The sequence below is a fragment of the Ambystoma mexicanum genome, chromosome 7q (assembly GCF_040938575.1).
Source record: "Ambystoma mexicanum isolate Mex_15411 chromosome 7q, UKY_AmexF1_1, whole genome shotgun sequence".
NCBI lineage: Eukaryota > Metazoa > Chordata > Amphibia > Caudata > Ambystomatidae > Ambystoma > Ambystoma mexicanum.
In genome coordinates, this window is record NC_090941.1 from 644,654,921 (window position 1) to 644,679,235 (window position 24,315).

General features: G+C 43.7%; 1 protein-coding gene across 2 annotated transcripts in view; it reads right to left on the reverse strand.

Annotated features, from left to right (window-relative positions):
• Window positions 1–24,315, reverse strand: part of LOC138528519 (cilia- and flagella-associated protein 337-like) — an 875,503-nt gene that overhangs the window by 453,399 nt on the left and 397,789 nt on the right. For both annotated transcript variants that reach the window (XM_069640251.1, XM_069640252.1), the window contains 2 exons: window positions 14,597–14,703; window positions 14,401–14,504 (listed from right to left, as the gene is read on the reverse strand). In XM_069640251.1, the coding sequence (XP_069496352.1) occupies window positions 14,401–14,504; window positions 14,597–14,703 (211 nt within the window). The remainder of the gene's footprint in view (window positions 1–14,400; window positions 14,505–14,596; window positions 14,704–24,315) is intronic.

Genomic DNA, 24,315 nt, shown 5'->3' on the forward strand with positions numbered 1-24,315 from the left:
AATATGGCGTTTTTCTTTTCCAAAGCTTTAATTCTTTGCATTCATTCTGCAATGGTGGATACTGTTTCCTGTAGCAAGGAATCAGTCGTGGTAACCTGCTCAGCTAACGACTTTACATCTTGCCTCAATAATTGGGCATCCACCTTAACGTCATCTATTTTGCCTTCTAAGGAGGATCGTAGGGCAGCAATGGCCTGTATTAACTTATTGTCCTGTGACTCCAGCTGCATCGGCTGTGGTTGGGCCTGTGGGGATTCATCCACCTTTTCTTCTATAGTGTCAAGGCGTCTACCCTCGGATGTGAATGAGTCCATAATGGTGGGATCATTATTTCCTTTTTGTTTGGTGGGCGGCATATTGTGTCCTCCTAGAGTTTCTCGTACGCCGAAATTTCAGCCAGCGTGGTCTACTTCAGGCTCACTCCTCACTCTGTGACCCTGTTTGTTTCACCGCTAGTCCATCTACACAGGTGGCAAGGGCACCCAGTACAAGAGTTCAGCCCACCCATGGGTGTGGTAATGCAATGCACCGTTGAGTCCCCTGCACAACCAAAGGCAAATGTGTACTCTTTCAATATGTGGGGTAGGGGGGTTCTCACACGTGCACACTCGTTCCTGTTGGTGCCAAGCTAAAGTCTGCAGGGTTCCACGCAGTACCTCAGCCACACTGCCCACTGTCACTGCTCCCTGATGGTAAAATCAATGGGTTTTTTCCAGGCCTCACTTGCTCCCAGGTCTCTACCCACATCACACACAGCCTGTGTTTGTCTCTCCTCTACTTGTTGGCTCGGTTTCAGAAACCTCTCGGAGATGTCCCATTCTTCAGCACTATCACTGCGCAGTCTTCTCTCCAGGGTTCCTGTACCATAGCATCAGCTGCAGGCTTGTCTGTTACTTCCTGCCGATCCTCTGTCTCTCCACCTCCCACCAGTTGTCCTCCGCTGCCAGTGCCTGACCGCACGTCCCGCCTCACCTACAGCACCATACTCACCACACTTTGTCCCTCATCTAGCAGCAGTTCTGTGTGCCAGCAGCCATCAGGGAGGGAGGGGGGCGGGGCCTGAGACCCTGCATGCCAGTGTTCTTGATCCTGGGAGTGCTCCCGCTGTCCACCATATTATTTTGTCCCAGGGCTGTTACTTTCCCGTTGCAGCGTCCATCTTGTCTCCAGCTTGCTGCAGGGTGCGTTCTCTGTTCGGTCTCCTGGGTGACTCATCTATGTCAATACATGCATCACAGGCAGTGCCAGTGTGCTTGTTGCAATATTCTGACAGCTCACATATATTTATTCAGCTTTTATGTCTTCTTTAAAGAGGTTATTTCATGATCTTAGGCGGGAGCTCCCAGCCAACACGTCCTCATGGCATGGACCCTGGCCACGCCCCCGTGCCTTCCTGGTTATGTGCTCCTTGAAGGAGAGGTGCCATACTGTGTAGGCCATGAGAGCATTATCTAGTGAATGCTAGAAGCCAGGCGTGCCACATAAAGGAAGGTGTTCAGAGTGTGCCCCCCATTGTGGTCAGAGTGTATGGCCAGACATTCAGGGCAGCATAGATGTTCAGAAAGAGCATCCAGGCAGTTAATAATAATAATAAATATTGAAATTGCCAATAATAAAGATCTTGTCAGACACAAGTGGATGTTGGAATTGTAGTCAAGCTGACAAAAGTATTTTTAAAGACAACTAATCCAACAACTCGAATATTCTATTTATTACCTTTGATTATCTTGGAATACGTTTTTCGGAGGCCTTAAATGGAAAGGACCATGTGGCCAAACAATCTGTCAAGATGAGCCAACAGATAGGCGGAATCTTTAGATTTTTGTCAAAGTGTAGGGGCCAGCCTTTGGATGTGATTCTTAAGATCTATGGCACTCAAACTGCGGCATCCACTTTGTATGGCGCAGCCATTTGGGGCTTCCAGAATGCGGCGGAAATCCAGTGTAAGGAGAGCACATTTTTTAAAAACTTGCTTGGGCTCCGACCAGTGTCTCTGGAATAGCCATCCACAGAGAGCTGGGTGTGGAGTTTTGGGAGGACCAGTGGGCGCTGGCCCCTCTTTTATTATGGGTAAGACTGTGGGCCAATGAGCATGCTTCGCTGTGTCATTTCATTATTCGCTCTGTGCTAGGTAAAGCTGGCTGGAACAAAATCCCCTGGCTTGCGTATGTCTCTTCAACCTTGGGTGAAGTCAACTTAGGTGTCCTTTTTCCGCCTGACTCACTCATAACTAAGAGTGAGGGGATTGCTTACAAAGTAACGTTGGGTGTAATCACAGTAAGAAACAGAACCCTATTAGAGTATGGCCATTTCATACCAGCATTAGTAGCCTCACTGGAATACAACCTTACTTGTTATGGTGCCCATTTAAAAGGACAGGTGGCTTATTACGAGGGCACGGTTTGATTGCCTTCGGCTGCAAGGAAACACATATAAGTGGAAGGGTTTCCCCGATTCAGCGGGTTGCCCGGTTTGTGGCCACTCTCGAGAGGATCCCTCTCACTTGCTGTTCTTCTGTTTAGGGTATGTTGGTATACGTAAAATGACCTTGATTCCCGCCATTAAGAAGACAGCGATTCGCTCACATAGGGCTGCACTTGTGTTCCTCTTGAGTGCTGAAACAGTTTTTACAGCTTAGGCTCTTTTGATGTTCCTGAAAAGAGCGATGCACTTTAGAAATAGTTTACTGAAATTGCAAGGGGGTGAAAGTCAGTGCTATAAAGTATAATATTATCCGTAATGGGACAAATGTCTGAGTACAGTTTTTTGTATGACTCAATTATATTTTTAATGCAACGACTGCTTAGGTAAGCATTTGATAGTTAATTTTATTTGTATGTCGCCTTTAGAAATGCTTATTGATTGAATCTTTATGGAAATGTAATTTTATGAAATTGTAACTTGGATTTGTGCAATAATGTGTATTTATGTCATTTAATGGTTGTTTTTATACATCCGAATAAACTTGTTTGACTGACCGGATATTCTATTTATTACCAAAAATACACAGATGCTTCTAAACCACCAGGGAGACCAAAAGTATCAGCAACTAATAGCATACTTCAACTGTTGGGTACCTGCATTCATTTCTTTTTGCAACCACTCCTAAAAGGAACAAGCACTTACATTAAAGAGAGCACACATTTTTGTAAAATATTACACAATACCAGTATAGAACCATCAGAGCTATTCTATTCACAAAACTATACTTCTATTCCCCATAACCTTGCTCAGGAAACAGTGGAATGTGGATCATTATGGATGATGATTTAGGATCTTCTAAAATCCTTGTAATGGCATTATTGGAATTTATAGCGCAGAATTCTTATTTTAGATATGGTGACCAATTTTACCTACAAGTGTTTGGTACCTCGATGGGGGCCATCATAGCCCCAATATATGCTATCAGTTTTATGGATACATTTGAGGAAGACTGCATTTTATACCATACTATTTGGCACAAGTTCATAGAGTACTGGTGCAGATACATTGACAATATTTTTGGTATTTGGCAGGATACACCTGATGATCTACAGTTATTTTTTATTCCATCATTCAGATTGCCAGACACCTTCAATTTACTTTTATTTCAGAATACATACACAAAGTGAAGTCCAGGTGTTAGTTTCTTGGATGTGTCTGTTGATGGCCACTCAGGCAAGTTGGAGACCAATATTTATCATAATTCTTCTAATTGCAAAAATCTATTACATCAACTGATATTTCATCCATTGTACATTACGCTGTTTACATTTTAGCAATTTCTAAGTGTCAAACTTATTGTACTAGAGGATGAGGAATGTTGGAAACTGATAAAAAATGTGTCTACGAACTATTTACAATATTTCTGCTCTGATGAGGAGTTAATGTTACCCAAAACAAAGGTTGCTGGTAAAACTAGACAGGTGTGTTGAACACAGTTGTAACAAACTAACAACCTTTGTTGGTGTATGTTTCACCTTTGTCCACAAGGAACCACAAAAGTAAGATGATTATAATACACAAACATTGGTCAATTATTTGAATGAAAATATGATATGGACTCTGTTCAATGATTTTTCGGTCTTTTCATACAGTAGGAGTAGAAATTTGAAAGGTATGTTATTACATACTGATACAATAATACCTGGCACGATTGGCAGGAGAACTGGTACTTTTCCATGTATGCAATGTATGAACTGTGCCAATGTAATTAAGGGCTACATGGTATATCACCTATTTACAGATCAGAAATATGTGATTATGCCACATGCAATGGTGCCAACATTGTGTATAGTATACGTGGCTGCTGTGAAGAATATTTTGTGTGTCAATCATCCAGAAAAGCCAAGATTTGCTGGAATGAACATCATTCAGATCTATGTACTTAAAAACAAAATCATCAGTGGTACGTCATTTCATAAAATATAGACACCAGCTTTACCAAATTAAGTTACAGGTTCTGGAGCTGATCAAGTCAGGTCACCACAGTGCCAATGTATCATGGCTTCTGGAACAAAGGGAGGCCTTTTGGATCTATAGGTTGGACTCAGTACTGCCCAACTGGATGAATGAAGAATTGCTTTATTTGACTAAATCCCACTTAATATCACTCATGCATATTTGATCAATCACGTTTTGATATTTTTGGGTTGTGATTTACCAAAGAGACTTGTAGTTTAGGAAAACCCATTTTCTTGGTATATCATTTTGATTTAACAGATCAGCTTTTTGAAACAAAAGAATTTTACTTTTTGCTTTCCTTTTATGTCAATATTTTGAAACATGCTGCAGTAGTGGTGATGTCATGTGCATAATGACACTATATAAGTAATGATACGAACAAGAACGTGTGATCATTTTTCTTAGGTGAGTGCAGCAGGTGTTTTAACATAGCATGCTTGGAAGTGCACCACTTAAACTTTGGGTGGTAATAAACAGTTTTCATGGGGCATACCATTTACAGTATTAATTGGTTTATGATAAACTAAAGTTAGATTGTACTTTTTTCAGGATTTGTTTTTTTACTCCTAGAAGACCCCTGTGTGGTGAACACATGAGTAGAGCACAGGCGAGATATATGTTTTACACAGAAGCATATGTTTTTGGAGGTATGTTGTTGGTATCCAAATTCTTAGTCATTTTTTACATTTTTCTAACATATGGCAACATTTATATTATTTATCATTCATTTTGCTCTTGCAGTTGCTATCCAAAGCGCACAGCTAAGGCAGGTGTGTGGTTGTTTCTTGTTTGTAGAATTAGTAGATGACATTTATTCTATCATGACACATGATATTCTAATATTGTGGTGTTATTGTTTGTAGATGAAGTCCCCGATGAAGGACATTCATCCAAAATGCAATGGAAACAAATGATTGCCTGTATCTAGAATTAAACTATACACTTGTAATGATGGGTCTTTCTTCAAGCGTTCTTTACTTACCTCATTGGTTCACTATCACTTTGTATGGTATTGCGATACACATTTGCAGGTGTTCACATTAACAGTACTGTGGGTTTAACATAAAGGTTCACCTGTTCTCTGATAGTTTTAGAGGAGGTATTTTTTAAGCTCTTCCATCGAATCATGCTTTTTCTCGCAGATCTGTCGTTATGGGTACTGATTCGGAAACCATTTTGAGTGACACTTTTTTGGGGGCAGGTTAGGAAATTAGGGGAGCCGTGATCAGTGGGCAATGTCTAGGAAGTGAGTTGGAAATGGCAGGACAACCCACCAATTATTTCACAGCGTTAGCAAATTGAGCTTTGATGATTCCTCACATTTATTTTGCCGAATGACAGTTTCACTGAAATATTTTTGCCAATTTAAATGCTTTTTTTATAAGCACAAAATGATGAGGGAATCCCTGGATCGCTCTCCCCCCTTCCAGCATCCCTACTCTTCTATATACCTAACCCTATACCATCTATATTTTTAGGGTAAAAGAGTGGTTTAAACAAAAAATCTAATTGGAAAGAACAATTCACCGAAAATGTCATTTGGCACAAATTGGTAATACCCCGCAAATGCCCTGGGCTGGGCAAGGCCACTTATGGCTGGGAAACTCAAAGCAAGGCTGGAAGATAGGGAGAAGAGCAGGTGGTGAAAGTTTCCTGGTTGCTCTTGGCTGAAATAGTACTATTCTGGTCGACATCAATGACCAACTTCATTTTGTGTCAAATGTCCCATCCCATTTGGTGCCCTCAATGATTTTGGAAGATCTGGAGAGGGGAACTTAGCTCGCATCATAGTCAATCAGAACGTCAGTGTTTTTTTCCCTCTGAGGCGAAGTTGACTTAAGTGTCCACCAAAGGCAGACCACAGTTATATTAAAAGTTCACCTTTTACTTATTTTTGTGGTTTGATTATTGTAAAGTTAGGAGGGCAGACGATAATAAACCAATGTGAAAAGTTCAGGGAGATAGTGGTGGCAATGGGGGCGAGTGGGGTGGGGAAGTAGCGCCCCAGGGGCCTCAGTCAGCAAGTGCAGAATTAAGTGAGGATCTGCAGGTTACAGGGGGTCCCCTGTGGCAGAGGCAATGCAGGATCATGGGGAGTGCTAGAGGTAACACCTCAGTACACATATAGTCAAGGGTGTAGTGGGGGGTAATCCAAAGCATATATAAGTAACCATTCAGGATGTTAGAGCATGTTAAAATATATTAAGTCATCAAGTTTTTTTAAGGCAGGGAGGATATTACAGTAGATATCTTAAAGATAGTATATATGTTTTACATATGTTCAGATCATCACGTGACATTGACCAGGATGTATAAAGTCATACTACACAGTGGGTCATCAGCCAGAGAAGAAGCTATTTGCATGTGACTATGTAGTGAGTGAATCTGGAGATATTTGCTCAGGTGTTTGCCGTCACAGCTCACAGGGTAGATCTAACAGTTCCAGGCTGTCTGGTGGTGGCATTCAGAGCGCAAGCATGCGAAGGTAAATGCTGTTGTAAAATGCTAACCAGGATGTAATAAAAGAACTGAGCAGTATGCAAATTGTTTTTACCAACATTGGAGATGTTACTATGGGCTCCATAGGGGTAGGATCAGGTAGTCACCCCGCATCAGAGAGGAAATCATGAACGGTCCAGCAGCAGGCCTAATGAGATATGTAGGTCTGCTGGGTCACAGGGTGCAGAGTGACCATACAACAGCACATGGTCAGATACATTGGGTGACCACAATCAGGTAATACACAGGTGCAGAAATATTGATCAGATCAGCAGAGTACAAGTCAGCACTGCAGCAGGAGTCACACCAACAGGCATGCAAAAACCAAAACCTCTGAACATCAGCCAGACTGTCATGATCTCTGCTTCCAAAAGATCAGGACTTGCCCGACTCCTTTGGAAGCAGACCCATAACCCCGGTTCCGAGTGCCAGCCAGTCCCAATTGGGACCTTTTGGACCCTGTCCTGGCGCCAGTGGCACCAGGCTCATAAAGATGCCCAGTCCCAGCGCTAGAAGCGCCGGGCTCATAATGCTTGGGTGGACTTACCTGCAGCAGACCATGCTGCTTACTTACCTGCCAGTTGAACCCCTGATCCTCTTCTGTTTGGGACTACTTTTCCTGTTGGGTGGGGCAGGAGCCACTCCCTAGGTTCAGAACACTGGAACTCTTCTGGAAAGCAGGAACTCTTTTCTTACCTAGGCGTGGCTGTGGAAGGAGACACCTAAGCACTACAGGAGGCTATTTAAACCACACCCGATGGATGAATTTTGCTTTGCGTTATTCTGCATTCTCTGCAGCAGAACGCTCATCGTGTCTTCTGCTTCTGATCCTGGGCCTAAGGGAACAAAGGCTTACCATCCTGGAATCCAGTCTTCAGCAGCACCTGTAAAGACAAAGAAAGAACAGGTTAGCACTACGGTCTTCAGTGGCAGCGCATCTCTTACCTGGTCCATTGGCTGTCACCAACGCCTCGCGCTGCATTCCGGCATCTGAAAGACAAAGGCTTACCGACTCTTCGCATGCTCCGGAGGTCTTTGCACTGCAATCCGGCATCTGAAAGACAAAAGCTTACCAGCTCTTCGCACGCTCCGGAGGCCTTCGGCGCTGCATCCCGCATTTGAAAGACAAAAGAAGATGCGTTTAAAGACATTGGGCAACTTTATTACTCACGTGCCATTACTCCTTCCCACGCTGAATCCAGTGGGTATTCCAGCACCCTTCAGCTTCTCTAAAGCTCCGAACTTGTACCTGCAAGATAAAAGGGACAGTTAGTGCGCATCGTGAAGCAGGCTACAAGCGCTTACTTACGTGCTTCCAGGCGCTTCTATTCCTCACGTGGGTTCGATCCTCAACTCTCATCAGCCCGCCATCCGCCATCGCCGGAACCCTGCAAAACAAGAGATATCATTACAAAAGACTTTTAAGACATTTGAAGTGCCCAGAACTTACCGTTCGTGCAGTTAACGACGGACAGCAGTCCTCTGAGGTCAAAAGGCCTGCACCCTTATCCAGTGAAGAAACTGGTTACGGCACCCTGCCCCGAGGCAGATGGCGAGCTCGGCGTTCACTTACCTAAGGTGATGGCGTTAACCTTTGGGGTTCTACAGGAGAAGAGAAAGGGAAGAGGAGAGAGGCACCCAATAACCCCAGTTCATTAATCCCATATTTTCTATCTGCAGACATCTTACTCTTCGAGTCAGACATACAGTGCACAGAGGTCCAGCCCAAAGAGCCAACCGTGTGTTACAAATCACCTTTGAAGATACGGCATTCACCCAGTCAAGACCGGCGCCTCTGCGGGAATCAGGTGAGCGTTACACAGACAGAGAACAACTACAGCGATACCCGAACAGACATTTCCCATAGCAGGCGTATTTACAGGTCAGCACAAAAGTTGTAACACGGTCAGCTATAAAAGTGCAGGGTAAGGCAAGCACTGGGACGACACACACATATTTCCTTCGCCCAGGTGGGTAGGACCACAATATACAAACACCAGGGTAGGTTCGAAGACACAAGGAAAGAAAAATACCTTCCCTAACCATTAAACTGAACTATGTTTGTAACACAAAAACAACGGTTCATCGGGAGAACAAATGATCACAGTGCGTATACCAATCGTAAGTAAACACTCTCGAGTAGAGATAAAACAGTGTACTAGCTGGTTCTAAGGGAAGAACACCCTGTCCCTGACAGGAGTGCCTGGCCCTAAGTGTCGTGTGATGGAACGCCTTTCTAATAGGGATAGTTTAAGAAAACTACCCTCAACGCTAGCAATGGTGACATTCAAATGTATTTCAAGGAACGCACATTACAATCAGACAAGACTACAACTGATCAGCTGTTCATGTACTCACAGAACTGGATATTAGATTCTGCCAGGCACCAGCTCAGATCTAATGCTGTATCAGCTACTTATAACCTAGTAGATTGTGTATTTTAGTCCACCCGTGGGTATTATAATCACTAGGTATGATCAGTGTGGTCCACTCAATCCATAGTTTAAAAATGGGCATTTGAAGTCCATCCTATAAAAGTTCACTCTGCGTGAGTATGAACTAAACAAAATCTATAGGGTGTCCGTCTTTCGTATATCTGGACATCCGTAGGATCACGAGAACCCTTGTGGTGCGTGTCCTCGACCGGTTTCGATGACAATCTCATTCAAGCCATCTTCATTAGGACCATGGTTGTACAAAGGAGCTGAGTTCCATGTTGGCGTGCCGGAGACTTCGGCACCAAGGGCGAACGCCTACCTCCTCTGTTGGCACCCCATCCGAACACAAGTTTGAGCGCTAGGGGAAATGCTGTAGTGTCTGCTGGTGCTTCTCTGTTGCCCACAGTGACTATGTGAGCTGTTCAAAACCACTGAATCTGTAAAGTAGCGTTCCCATGGAAACCTTGGTACAAGTGGCGTGCCTTCAGACACTTGGGGGATGCTGGCATCTCAGCTAGTGAGTCTGTGCAGCCCTATAGCCCGCAGAAACGTTGTGTGCTAATCCAAACTCTGTGAAGGTAGAGTCCTCTCAAGGACTCAAAACGAAAGCCGCTGCATGCATATACAATCGCATTGTATTTAGGCATGCAGTCACTTCGTTTTGAGTCTCGGGGGACTCAAAATCAAAGTAATCGCATGTATGCATATAATCGTATTGTATTTAGACATGCAGTTACTTTCGTTTTGAGTCTCCCGGGCCCCCCTGTTCCTTGATATTTGGGTTCCCCCAATGGGTTTGTTTCTAAATTGTACCTGGGGGACTCTACCCTTTCCTATATTTGTGCCTCTGAGAGTTATGAAGAAGAAAAAGATGAAAGCAAAAGAAACTGAGTGGGAAAGCATATTTAAGATTTGCGTGCAGCGAGGAACCGAGATCGCTTGTGTGCTTTTCTGACCTTCTTAGAGCCCATCCTTAGTCTGAGATGTATAGGAAGACAGGTCCAGTGGGAGGAGCCCTGATAACAGAGAGAACGTCCCCAAATAAAGACTGTATTTTGGTTGGTACAGATCGGGATGTTTAGAGGAAGTCACACTTAGGCAGCTGTACTACTGGAAGTGATAGAGTTGGTGAACTGGCCATATGTGGACTTAGGGTTTTGGCATAACGGGCCTCATTATAAATTCAGTGGTATCTCTGTGGTCAATCTGCCGAGATACTACCAAATTGTATTACTGTTACCGCCACTTGGTCTGGTAGCATTACCACCAGATTACAAGTGGTGGTAGGCAGTGTTAGTCCCCATAAATAGGAGTCCATAGGTTTTGGCGGATTTACCACAGCAATAATTCCACCGGCAGTAATTATCACCAAAATTTGGCAGAACATCAGTGGATTGGGTGGTGCGGTAATGCGATGATAAACAGTAATACTGCCACATTTCACCCACACTGCCCAACTTGTAATGAGGCCCATTAATGCTTAGACGCAAATGTAACAAACTTTGAGCCCAATTGATGCTGACAGAAAGAAAACAAACATACACTGCTCTGAGTATCAATCAAATAACACAGAGGAGTTTTTGGAAAGCCGCTTGTTAAGCATTCACTATATTTGGAAATACACAGTGGGACATCACTTTTTCTAAAAGCAGTAAACATAATGTTAACATTATAGGCTACTAGTTGACTTGGGGGCATATTTATGAACATAGTAACAGTACATGCAGTTTTTTGGGGCAGGTTATGCAGAGCGTAGGTAGCCTGCACCTGTTATTAAGTTTCACATCTGGGAATTCAGTTTATCACTAGACTACAACCATCTGTTTTGGCAACATGGGTAAAACAAGGATTAGCAAACTAAGGGCCTGATACATGAAAGTGTTTTATAATGCGAAATCCCATAGGAAAATGTTATGTGAATCAGGGCCTTAATAGTTTGGCTATTTGCAAGGAGACTACCAGGTATTTTCCTTTTCTGTTGTTTGCTAAGATTTGCTATCTTATACCCAGGCACTCACATCATATGCCAGGTATTTCCATTGTATGCCCCGAAGCAATCTTTGCCAGGTATCAGCATCAGATGTCGAGGTACACATACTATTTGTATAGCACTAGCAACATATGTCACACTGCATGCCAAGGTACCACTTGCCAGATATTGCCATAATTTGCCATGCTCCTCTTCCCATTTTCCATCATATGCCATCATAGGTCCTCACAACATTTGCTAGCTATTGCCATCATACTCCCATGCACTCATGACAATTTTATGAAATTAATATCATTTTCCCAGGTACTCACATCATTTACCAGCTATTAGAATCAACTCCCATCTTCCTCTGCTCCCTTCCTAAATCTCCCACCCTTCCCCTACCCTCTTCTCGCCCTACGCCTCCTTCCCTCAATGTAACTAGCGCCTAGCTACCCAAGGCTTGTGTGCGCTGCAATAAATACAAACATAAATTAATAAATTGTCCAGGCATTCCCACCATCTACCAGCCTTTGATTTCATGTGTCTATGTACTTACACCCCGTTGTAGAAGTTTAAGAGGTGTACAGTGCCAATGTTCCCTTTCCTGTACACCACTGCTGCCTCCCTTCACAGCCTTTGCAGAAGGGCACGAGATGTTGACTTCTGCATGGGAGACTGTGCAGGTATTTAGCATGCCTCTCCGTGCTGCAGAAGAGCCATGGGAGTGGGCAGGGTAGGCAGTGGTGTGTCCTGACTATTTGACTGAGGTGGCCCCAGTGGGGCACTAACTTATGCAGGGGTGGCATGAAGTACTAGAGCACACGCACATACGGATCATAGTTTAAGATAATGGGGTGGCCAATCAGATTTCAGCGGTAGCACGCGCCAACCTAGATCACTCCCTGAACACACCACTGAGGGCATGGCGACAGCCGGGATGCTGCACTCCTCCTCCACCTATAGTGGTAGAGGACTGCAGTAGGACTGCAGTACATGGCCCCTTGGTGCTCAGACCCTGCTGCAATGCCAGAGGGAGCAGGGAGGCAGGGAGGGTAGGGAGAGGACATGGACGCTTTGTTCTACCTCCATCTCCTAGCTAATGATAGTTGGCAATTTCACAGAGTTGGTGACCTTTAAAAGGGGGCCACTGACAGAAGAGACAGGCCCAGGGGACAGGGGCATTACCTTCCAGTTGGCTGACTGTTCTAAGATCCTATTCCATATATATATATCCTATATCCAACTCCAACATAATCTCTACACTGAGATTCAGGAGACAGAAAGCTGGTGGATCTAGCTTCCCAGTGGTCGCGGCTAAACTGTGGAATACCTTGCCATCATCACTGAGGAATGACACATCCTTGTGGTCATTCCGGAAAGGCTTAAAAACCCTGCTTTTTAACCAAGACTTCCATTAACTGCCTCTGAGTCAAGCACAAAACAAACCTTTATCTAACATAGGTGTCAACCTGCAGAAATAAGTAAATCCTGTAAATACCACCATCAATTTAAAGCCGGTAAATTGCGTGTAAATTGTGCGTAAATATATGTACATTTCACTTTAGTCTTCAAGCAATATATGATAACGTATGTCTATGTCTGAGATTATTACAAGACATGCCTGTTAACATCCCTACTATGTGATTTACCTGTACAAGTTGAAATCTATGTCTGTAACCAATTTCCTAAGTTCAAGTGCCTAGATACTGCTGGGTATTGTGCGCTATATAAATGTTCAAATAAATAAATAATTAATTAATAAATATTGTTCTCCCGTCATGCAGGTGTGACATGATGGTAGTGGGTGAAACATTACGCAGTAGAAACACTAGCCTACATACATGACTAGTAATCATTGCTTCTACAGAGAGGGGCTTATGGCTGGTGCTCCATTGCAATGAAATCATGAAAACAGGCCACAAACCTGTACCTTAGAAGGCAACTCTAAACAACACAATGGGCCTCATTACGACCCAGGCGATAAGTTACCGCCTGGGCCGTGACTTTACCACCATGGCGTAAACTACGTTTACGCCATGGTGGTTGGCGGACTTACCGCCCCATTCCGACCTTGGCGGGGCGGTAAGTCCCCAATCCCCATTTACCCTTCCCCATTCCCATTTTTGCCCCATAGGGCATAATGGGAGTGGGGAAGGCGTTAATTACGCCACCGTAAATTACGGTGGCGTAATTAACTCCATGGTCCCTTAGCGCCATGGATTTTAACACCTGCTAAAAGCAGGTGTTAAAAGCGCCATGGCGCTAAGGGACCTCGTACTCAGGCGGTAAGGGTCGGCGCTGTTAACGCTGCCGTAAACCCCTTACCGCCTGGGTCGTAATGAGGCCCAATGTCAGCTGAGTGACTCGGCTAAAGCACACTAAAAATCAGGGGTGGACTGGGAATCAAAAGAACCCCGGAAATAATGTTCAAAGTGACACCATATTACATATTTTCAGCAAGCCCAACCTTTTTCCTATGAGAAAAGTTGAAAATAAAATAGGTTACCACACAAAAGAAGCCCAGGGTGCAGAGGCCTCCCGGGAAATCTCCAGAGCTCACTGTAGGGCAGTCCACTCCTGCTAAAAATGCCCATTGCATCGTACAGTCCTCTAATCCATTAGCATTAGTTTTAGCCCCTTAACGGGGGTACTATAGAACCATAAAAGAACCAACACTAAAATGACTAGTACACTGAAAAACAAGTGGGTGCTTTCACCGCACAGTAAGGACTAACACAGCTAAAGTAAAAGCAGTCCCTGATCATATCACAGAAATGATGGCAAAAGTGATTGCCAACATCATTATTTGCCGACATTAACTACAGTCAAGTAAACTTAATGTTTTGATGTTGTATTTAGAAAAGCAGCTGTTTGCGATGTTTGTATCTTTGGCAGTGGCGAAGATCTTTATAAAATAGGCACTAAAAGGCTTGGTTTGCGTGTACCTGCTTTATTAAATGCAACACAATCGGCAGGCCTATATGTTATCATTTTTCAAGACAAATCCCTTCATTTCTGCCCTCTCCCACCGCTTGCTATTTATTGTACCTTGTCTGCGTCGAGTGTAGTCGCCAGTTTTGAGCGTGTGTAGGCAGTGGCCATTGTTGTAGTTCCATATCTTTAAAGATCCGTCCCTTCCGCCTGTCACCAGCCTGCAGAAAGAACATCAAAGAATCCATCAGAGTGAAGGGACCACAGGTAACAACAGCAGCCTGACACATGGAGACCTATTGTATACACGTACCTCCTCCCGCTGAGGTCAAAGGTCACGCAGGTTATCCCAGCATCTCCATGAGCGTCACTAAACTCAAACACCTGCCTGCCAGTTTCAAAATCCCATACTTTAACAACCTGTGATTTAAAGGACATGAACCACAAAGCATGAGACACACGGTTTGAGTGGGTGGACGTAGCTAAGAGTTTTACTGCATGAATGGGGAGACAGGTTCAACACGCACTTTTTAGGGATGCAACATGGATAAGGTGAACAGTCACATTAGTGATGTAAAACAGCACTGCCTGGGATAATTAAGCACCTTTATGGAAATAGTAGAAGCACAATTGCTGTAGGAGTCATCACTTAGGCCAGGGCCAACTCCAGGCCTCGAAGGCCAGAAACATGCCGGATTTTCAGCATAGCCATCATTAATAGTCATGAGATATATTTGCATAAAATGATTCTAAATGTATGCACATTTCTTCTCATGAATATTAATGAGGGATATCCTGGAGGCCTGGAGTTGCAGAACCCTGGCTTATGCATATCTTTCAGAGCTCTCAAGTGTCCCGTGGCCTTGCATGAGAAGGCCACCCAGTCCTGTTTTTGCTCGGAATTCTGGGAATTGTAGTGGTCCTGAATTTTGTATTGGGAAGTAAAAACTATAAGTTCCAGAATCCAAAGGGGAAAAACAGGAATGTATGGTCTTCTCATGCATAGACACGAGAGCTTTGATATTTGTGTTTAAAAGTGCAGATTCTTTACTTCAGTTCCTTTTCATGACGCTTTTGTCTGTTGTTAAAATGCTTGGTCCAGTTTTTCACACCAGATGCCCATCACGCCACTAAGTGACAGATTCATAGTGTCTAGGCTGGAGTACTGTACTACCTATGTCTGCCATTTGTTGCGAATATGACACCAACATTCACAGGAAATGCTGCACGGCTCTGGGATTTATCCTGGGATTCTGTTGCTTTAAGGAATTCGCCAATGGGACAGGGTATTTCACTAATGGCTTATTGGAATGGTGCAGCCTGGGGATCCCCATTACTGTTTATGGTTATGACATTCATTATCGCCGGGTTATATGAACCCATGGAACTCAAGCCACAGCAATAATTATTGCTCTGGGATTGCTCTGGGGCTCGGGCAACCAACCTGAAAGCCACTGTGGCAGTTAATAAAGTTCAGAATGTTCTGTGAAAACGCAGTCAAGGAAGATTATTTAAAGTATAAATCACAGACTTCCACCTTCATCAAGGGTTGTCTTTTTAGTTTGGGCTATTAGATGGCGCTTCAGCGCCACCTATAAGCCAAAACTATTGCATTAGAGTACAGATAGGGAGAAATGGCAAATGACGAGGGACACAAAGCTTTTAGGTGTTGTTTGACTATTTTCCCACCTATTTACTGCCCATGGGTATGCTAATCCTTATGGCCAGCCAATTTCCACCCAGTTCGTGCCTCTCCCCACCCAAAACACCTCCTCATGGGAACTCTTTGAGCTTTCTTTAGTGCAATCTTACCATCAAACTTTGCACTGAAAGTGCCTGCCAGTGTTTTCTCAAAGCAGTCTTCTGAGATGTAAAGACTTAATTTGAGTTGTAAGCGCACTGGTGTAATACAACTGCTGGAAACCGAAGACCGGTGGGGGAATACTCGAGCAGGCGGTCGGTAGGAGATGAGAACTGGTGCCTGTTGGTTCACGTGCTCCGTCCTATGTTTGCTGCCCAACGCTGGAGGCTCCCGGTAAAAGCTATATCTAGTGGGTGTGGCTGATTTAAGAGGAGAGGTGTGCCGGCTGTGGGTAGTGAGCTGGCTGATTTAAGAGGAGGGGTGTGCCGGCTGTGGGTAGTGAGATGGCTGATTTAAGAGGAGAGGTGTGCCGGCTGTGGGTAGTGAGCTGGCTGATTTAAGAGGAGAGGTGTGCCGGCTGTGGGTAGTGAGCTGGCTGATTTAAGAGGAGAGGTGTGCCGGCTGTGGGTAGTGAGCTGGCTGATTTAAGAGGAGAGGTGTGCCGGCTGTGGGTAGTGAGCTGGCTGATTTAAGAGGAGAGGTGTGCCGGCTGTGGGTAGTGAGCTGGCTGATTTAAGAGGAGAGGTGTGCCGGCTGTGGGCAGTGAGCTGGCTGATTTAAGAGGAGAGGTGTGCCGGCTGTGGGCAGTGAGCTGGCTGATTTAAGAGGAGAGGTGTGCCGGCTGTGGGCAGTGAGCTGGCTGATTTAAGAGGAGAGGTGTGCCGGCTGTGGCTAGCTTTTAGTGTGTTCACATTCACTGAATGCATCCCCAAAGTTCCTTAAAATTCTAGAGTGTGCGCACAACGACTGTTGGGCCCCGATTAGGGGCCCATTGAGCTTTGTGCATCCTATAAGAGTCCATCAATTGAATCCCCCTCAAAACTTGTTTATAGTATTGCAGTAGTGGACATAGGTGTTTAACCTAAGTGGCACACTAGCAGTGCCCATACAGAGGCATACTTTTCCTTCCCTACACTGGGAACATCTCCATCTTTTATACTCAACTGAAGGCCCTGAGCTGTGGGGAAACTTAACAGGTTGTTTGAGACAGCCCATATCCTTGACTGGTATATGCTGGGTCAAAGCTAATTAACAATCAACAGATACGCACAAGATTTGGAGTCTATATTTGCAAAAAGGCTAGTACATACATACTGTAACATTGCTCACAAGCCTAATGCCTAGAAGGGAAGGTCTGAGACCTACGAAAATATTGTCTAAGCCCTTGTCCCCTCGCGCTTATCCTCTACGCAGTCTGGAGAACTGTAATTGGACTATAGACAAAAAGGGTCAGACCATTTCCAAATCCTGACTACAAGAGGTGCCAAGGGTTCCCACTGACGCTATGGGTGATACAGACACTGAAGACTAAAGGCAGTGCTCAGAGGGCGAGCCCATGTATCTGAAGTACAGAGGATGAGTACGGAACGTGTTGATCACCGCAAAGATTTGACCATTGTAAGGCGCACACGATCCGTAGATAGAATTCCATGGTACCATGAGAAGACCATCAATCTCTTCCCAATATTTTCCTCGGCAAAACCGATATGTCCTCCCGTTGTGGCCAGTTTACCCAATCTGAATGGCAACATTGATAACAATAATTCTCTGTTGAACATGAGCCTGAACCTTAGATGTGCATCACTATCATGAAAGGCTCGTAACAACAAACTTTCTACATCATCACCCCCTACGATCATGTCTGCAATGCCTGATCCTCAAGACATAGTGAATAGGCACATGCCCAAAGCAGTTGATCTAAGCCTTGATAGCTCAACAATAACTACCCAGGATGATGACAGCATTAATGATTCCAATTTTAGGCCAAATTTAATCACCACTGCAGTTCCAATGAACGCTATTTTCGACCTCTGTTCTATGCTGGCCAATGAACAGCGAGCAATCAAGAAGATTCTTGCTACGGTAGTGGATGTAATACTATCTAGTAGTGTGGTTGAAAGGGCCCCCCCAGAGAAAATAGTGGATGTGGCTACTGGAGAACATATGGGGAACATATGGGCGAGGATTCATCGATTGAGCGTAGTATGCTTAATACGCCGCCCTCAATCTCTGATGCCTCTATGATATTTCCGGAAATGCATCAAAGCAAGGAAATGCACGAAGAGCCAGCCACCTATCCCCAAATTGCCAGTGTTTTGTCACCTAGCAGTCAGCAAAAGGAAATGTAGGAGAAAAAACCGAAGGCATACCGCAGCTCAAACGGGTCAATTCAGCATCTTCTAGTGCATCCTCACTGGCAGTGATTACTTATGTACCTAAGTCTGCGTCATTATTGAACAATACAAAATTAAACCATCAGCAATTAAGTAAAAAATCTAAATCGCCTATGTGTAGGTGTGGCACCTTGGATAAATGGCTGCAAGTCCCTGAGGAAGGAACGTTACCCCTGGGAGTAATGCAATCTGTGCAAGGGGAAAAGGACAGTCCATGGAAATTCCCCAAACAAAAGCTGACAGGGGTACTCAATGTAGACTGAATTTGCCTACTGAAACCCAACAGATCACTGCAGACAAATCAGTTGCGAGGGCAGTCCTTTTGACAGAGAGTGGAACTGCCCATGTATCAAATGACCACACTGGGACCCTTGTAGAGCAATCTGTCCCTAACCAAATGTGTCAAGTGGATAGCCATTGCATGGAGATCCGGCCAGACAACCTGCAAAGAGACAAACCACCTCAAACGTCACTAGGCTATCCACGTTGCGTGTGCATTGAGGAAATTGAGCCTACCAGTTATAGCCCATTTCTAAACAGAGGACACCTAATGACATTGTTCAATCAGATTGAAGAGCTATCCATCATGACGCCTCAAGATATTGAAAGGGTGGAATTGACCACCTTTCATAGTGAAATCAATTGGGTAGTGGCAAAATGTGTCCGTTGCATGGTTGCCAAAAGACTTATGTCATTTGTCAATGAATTTTACACCATGGGCTATCATGTTTACCTCTATTATGGCTTAGCTAATGAGGAGCACTTTGGATCCCCCCTGTATACCTTGAAGGGTAGAGTAATAGCTTAACCTATTTGGGGAAAATAGAGGCCGGGCAAATAAGCCCTACAAACTCGATCGGGCCATCAATCCCAATCCAATGAGTATTGGAGACCATTTGTGAAGAACAAGCATATTGACCATCGGTACAGATTGCATCATGCCCTTTCCTATCAAGGAATTAGTGGTCGAAGTGGGCGGAGGCGGTTGGGAGCGGTGCTCCTCTACTTTTTTAAATTACGTTTTACTCTTCATATAATTATATTTTAAAAAGCAACCGTTTCCCGGAATGGTTTCGTTTTAAAATAAAAGTGTAGGAAGCAGTTTAAACTTGTAATTCAGTAAACTGCACTGAACATTCCCTTAAATAGCAGGCAAGTTTGTTTGTGGATTTGTATTGTGCACGGGAGGGGGCATAGCAATGGGGTTTGTGGGGAGCAGGGGCAGGCCAGCAGGGAACATAGTTCCACTACTTGTTTTCATACATTTCGACCACTGCATGGAATATGAGGGGATTCCGATTGTTTACCTCACAGATAACCAGCAACATATTTCTCATGCAGGAGACTTGGTTGATGACGACCCTAACTATGGACGGCTATCGAACATTTGTACAACCAGCAACTAGAGCGCAGAAGGGGAGACCCAAGAGTGGCTTATGCATTGTTCTCCACCTTGGCTTTGAGGCAGTGGCCTACAGCACAGGAGTAGAGTGTGTGAATGGACTAGCAGTTGAAATACAGAATGTCCCTAATAGGAACCATAGCACCTTGATAATTAACTTATATGATCCCGAGATGGATCACAAACTGATTTATTGTTGAAATGGGCGCTAGAGTTGTTGTATAGTTGGAACCTAACTAACCCTAAGGTAAACATAATGATAGCCGGTGACTTTAATGCACTATGTACAAATTTAGAAAGTGGAGTTATAACTGATGACCAATTGAGATCACTAACAGAACACAGTCGAGCACTAATACAGAAGGGTCTGAGGTGGTCGGAAGCGCTGTTTGAATTTAACCTTAGACCTTTTGGTGCCTTGTAAGAACAGAACAATGTTGGAGGTTGTTACATGGACTAACGGTACTAGGGCCTCATGCTTGGACTGCATCTTTGTAACTGATATGCTGCATTGTAAAAAATTGAAGTATGAAGTTGAATTATCAACACAGTGAACATGCAATGCTGAAGGTTATGGTACACGCATATAATCAGAAGATCAGGAAGTTAGAACTTGGCAAAGCATCATTTAAAGCTCAGGGCAACAGTATTGTATGAACAGAGGCTAACTTTAAAATGGCTAATGAATACATCGCACACATAGCTTGTCCTCCGTAAAATGTACTTAAGTATTGCAAAGGTGATTTGGCTGAATTCTTTGTATTAATAAAGCCCATGCTTCATATGGCAGGCAAAATGACAATTCAAGGAAGGGAGAAACCCAACATGTTTGATTATAAAATCCATATAGAAAAGCACTAGTTTTACAGGAAAGTGAGGGCCATTAAGACTAATAAGTTTCTGACCTTTTGAGAAAAATAAATGGAGACTGAGACAGGGCCACATTACGAGTTTGGCGGTAGCCGTGCCGGTAAAACCTGGCAATGGGGACGTACAGGGGCATTCTGACCCCAGCGGGCCAGGTCCGTCCCCATTGCCGGGTGCCATATTCTTCACCCCCGATTCCCATTGGAGCACCATAGGGCTCAATGGGAATGGGGAGGTTGGATGCACCAGCACCGTTCATAACGGTGCCGGTGCATTCGACATGCTGTGCTCGTGGGTGCTGCTCTGCCCACCAGGTCAGACCTGGCGGACAGAAAGGCACCCGCGAGCACAACTTGTCGTTTGCCGGTCTGGGATCTATGGTACCGGCAAGCTTACCGGTACCGTAGTTCCCGGACCGGCAAACTTATAATGAGGCCCTGTGTGTACCAAACATAAGAATTAGCCATAAATCCAGTCTTGAATCAGCCCACTGGAAAATGGTATACGGATTGATCCATACACATGGTTCCTTGAAATGTTGGTACCTTTATTGAAATTATTTGGCAGCAACAGTTCCCAAGGAAATTTGTGAAATTGCAGAAGCAGACTGAAGGTATATGTAAAGGTTCTATACTGGGATCCTAGTAATGCGAAACAAGAATCCTATTTTACATACACGGGTGGGCCAGCCTTGAACATTGAACTTGGAGACATATTGGACATCCTGGCAAGGCTAGAACCGCCCAGGGCCCCTGGACCGGACGGTTTGGCCAATATTGTATTGAAGTCCAAACCCCAGTTCTGGGCTCAAATATTGCATGAAATGTACACCAAAATATGCACCTTTGGCATTCTTCCCTTCAGCTGGCATAACTCAATACTGGTACCGATCCATAAAAGTGGGTCTTGTACAGATCCCAATAAATATAGGTTACTAGCTATTACAATTTCTGAATAAGTGGTCTATTGACAATCAGCTGCTTAAACCCTACCAGCTAGGATTTAGGAAGGATTATTCCACGAAACAAGCTATTTGGACACTCCGCCTGCTAACAGCTGATGTGTTAAATGGGTTGGATGGAAACCTTTACATACGTTTTGTCAACTATACGACAGCATTCGACTGTTTTAATCAGCAAATTCTATGTTTCAAACTAGAAAGATGGGGCACTGACGAATATCTATTATATGTCATAAAGGCTCTTTACACTGATACAACATTTGCAGTTCTACTTTCACAAGAGGGTGACATTACCTCCTCCAAGCCCACAAATAGGGGTTTGAAGGAGGGGTACATTCAGGCACGCCTGCTAGTCAACCTATATTTGGCCAACATGGGCTAGATTACAGCCAAGACACAAACCTTCCCACCTTGAATTGGTGGGGTTGAGGTGCTGAGGAGCATGTATGCGGATGACATGGTTTTACTTGACCGCACACCCCTAGGCTTGCAAAGAGCCATTGACAGGTTGGCCCAATTTGCGGAAGATAATCGACTAAAAATGAACTATACAAAGACCAAGATCATGCATTTACAGGGAAAAGGTTATCCTTCTACAAGTTTTAATTGGCATATTATGATGCTAGACTAGAGTTGGTAAAAACCTATGTTTATCTTGGCTTACCTTTCTTTAGTGCCCCCACATCCACCAAATACTATGCATTTATCAAAGCTAAAGCACTGCGTCGATGGCTGGTATTAAGGGGTTTCATAAAAAGAGTGGACTGAAACTCAATAGAGAGTCTTATCGAAGTATACACCAAAGCAATAGTTCCCTGTATTCTATTTGGTATGGAAACAATTCCAGAAAAGCAGGTGGGCTGGCTTGACCGATTGGAAGGGAAAATACTCAGGTCTCTTTTGGGGCTCCCTTCGTCAGTTCCAGCGGCTGCAGTGAGAATGGAACTTGGTATTACATCTTTATGTACTACCAGAAAATTGACCTGTAGTAAATAAAAGCCAATACCACTATGGCCATACCAGACACATACTCGATGTGCAAAGCAAATGTTCAATACAAAAGGATAATACAGCACATCTTGCACTGGTAGTGGCAGTACAAGAATATTTGGAGAATATCGGATTACCTCTGTCTGCAGCATTCGATATTGGCCATTATTTGCATAAATTAAAGTATGAAACACAGGAATCTGATAGAGTATGAAGTATTGAGATACTTGAGAAAATGCGACGCTACGAAGAGTATGTAAAGCAACATTTTCCCTATTTTAAGCCTTGCAGTTACCTGATTAGGCCTGTGCATGTATTTGCGCCTAAATATCTTGCTGGTCAAGGAGAATATTGGTGCGTGCCAGAACACCCCACGTGAAAAAAGATGATGTGGCCTGTATATAAAGCCTATAGAATCTAGTAGATATATATTGACTGCATGTGAAAAGTTAACAAATCTTTATTCCAATGGATATGAGCATTTTTGCACACAGCCGGGCAGTATTGCAACAGATCAGTCTTGGTCCATGATTGTAGCCGCTAATTCTCTTGTGATTACTGCTGCAGCAATTCATATTTGGGAGACCATTCAATGCATTTTATTAACTAAGAGCACTGGAACTGAACTGAATCTTATAATCAGTTGAAATGTGCCATGCTTTTTAATGAACAGGATAGATACAGAAGAGCATAACTGTCAAATACGGATTTAGCGACGGGAGCTTGCATGGACATTTTTACTTATTTTTAATGTGAATAGGTATTTTAAGATTAAATGGTAGCAAATGAATTGATTGAGGATTTGTAGATAGTGATGGTGTTAGTGTATGCATTTTATTTAGCATTGTATATATAACGTTTGATATTTATTTCTTTTTTTCTTTCTTCTATGTTGTTGTTGATTTTAAATGTAGAGAACATCTTGTTGTTTTTTTAAGCATATGTAGTCTTGTATTGTATGGAAAATGCTGAAAATATTAGCTAAAAGCATTAAATAAAAAAAGACTATGCATGTCCTTCACTGAAGTCCTGTTAAAAACATGCATTGACATGAGCACCACAGCACCTATCCCATACCCCTCAGCCCTCTCCCCTCTGCACTTGCACGCTCTGAACACTCACAAGGATTAGTAGGTTTGTCTTCCCCTCCCCATTGTCTCTTCTTCTTTGTTGTATTTAACATTGGTGTAATTACTTTGTGTATCATCCTCTGTCCCCTCCCTGTTGCCCTGTGGGTGCTTTGAAACAGTATTTGCTTCCGGTATAAGCGCCTAACAAGTGAACAATAATATTAATGGGTTGGCCGAGGCTGGTTACCTGAAGAAGGGCTGTTGCCCGATGTTTCGTGGTTGTACGATTCCTAGCCATGGACTGTTGCCTGATTTCCATTCCTGGTTTTTATCAAGTCTTCATTTCTGATGGATGTGGCCTTAATGTCAGCACTGTATTGACATATTAAAAATTAGAGAGATTCAGTTTGGGCATTTTTGCACAGAACTCATTTTTAAACTGAAAGTAGTACTTTCAGGTTACGCACTGTTGCACTGAGCATTGTCTATTTTTTGGGGGTTTGCCAAAAATAGAAAAATCAATTGAAGGAAAACCAGCATGAGTGCCTTTGCTCTCCGTTTGATTCAAACATGAAGGACAATCACACAAAGCGAAGGGACTTCAATTTTTGCAACTAATTAGAAACCAACCAACCTGAAGTCACTGTCCAGCCTAACAGCTATCCAAGAAACAAATAACAACAGTCTTATTCACTATGGTGCCGCAC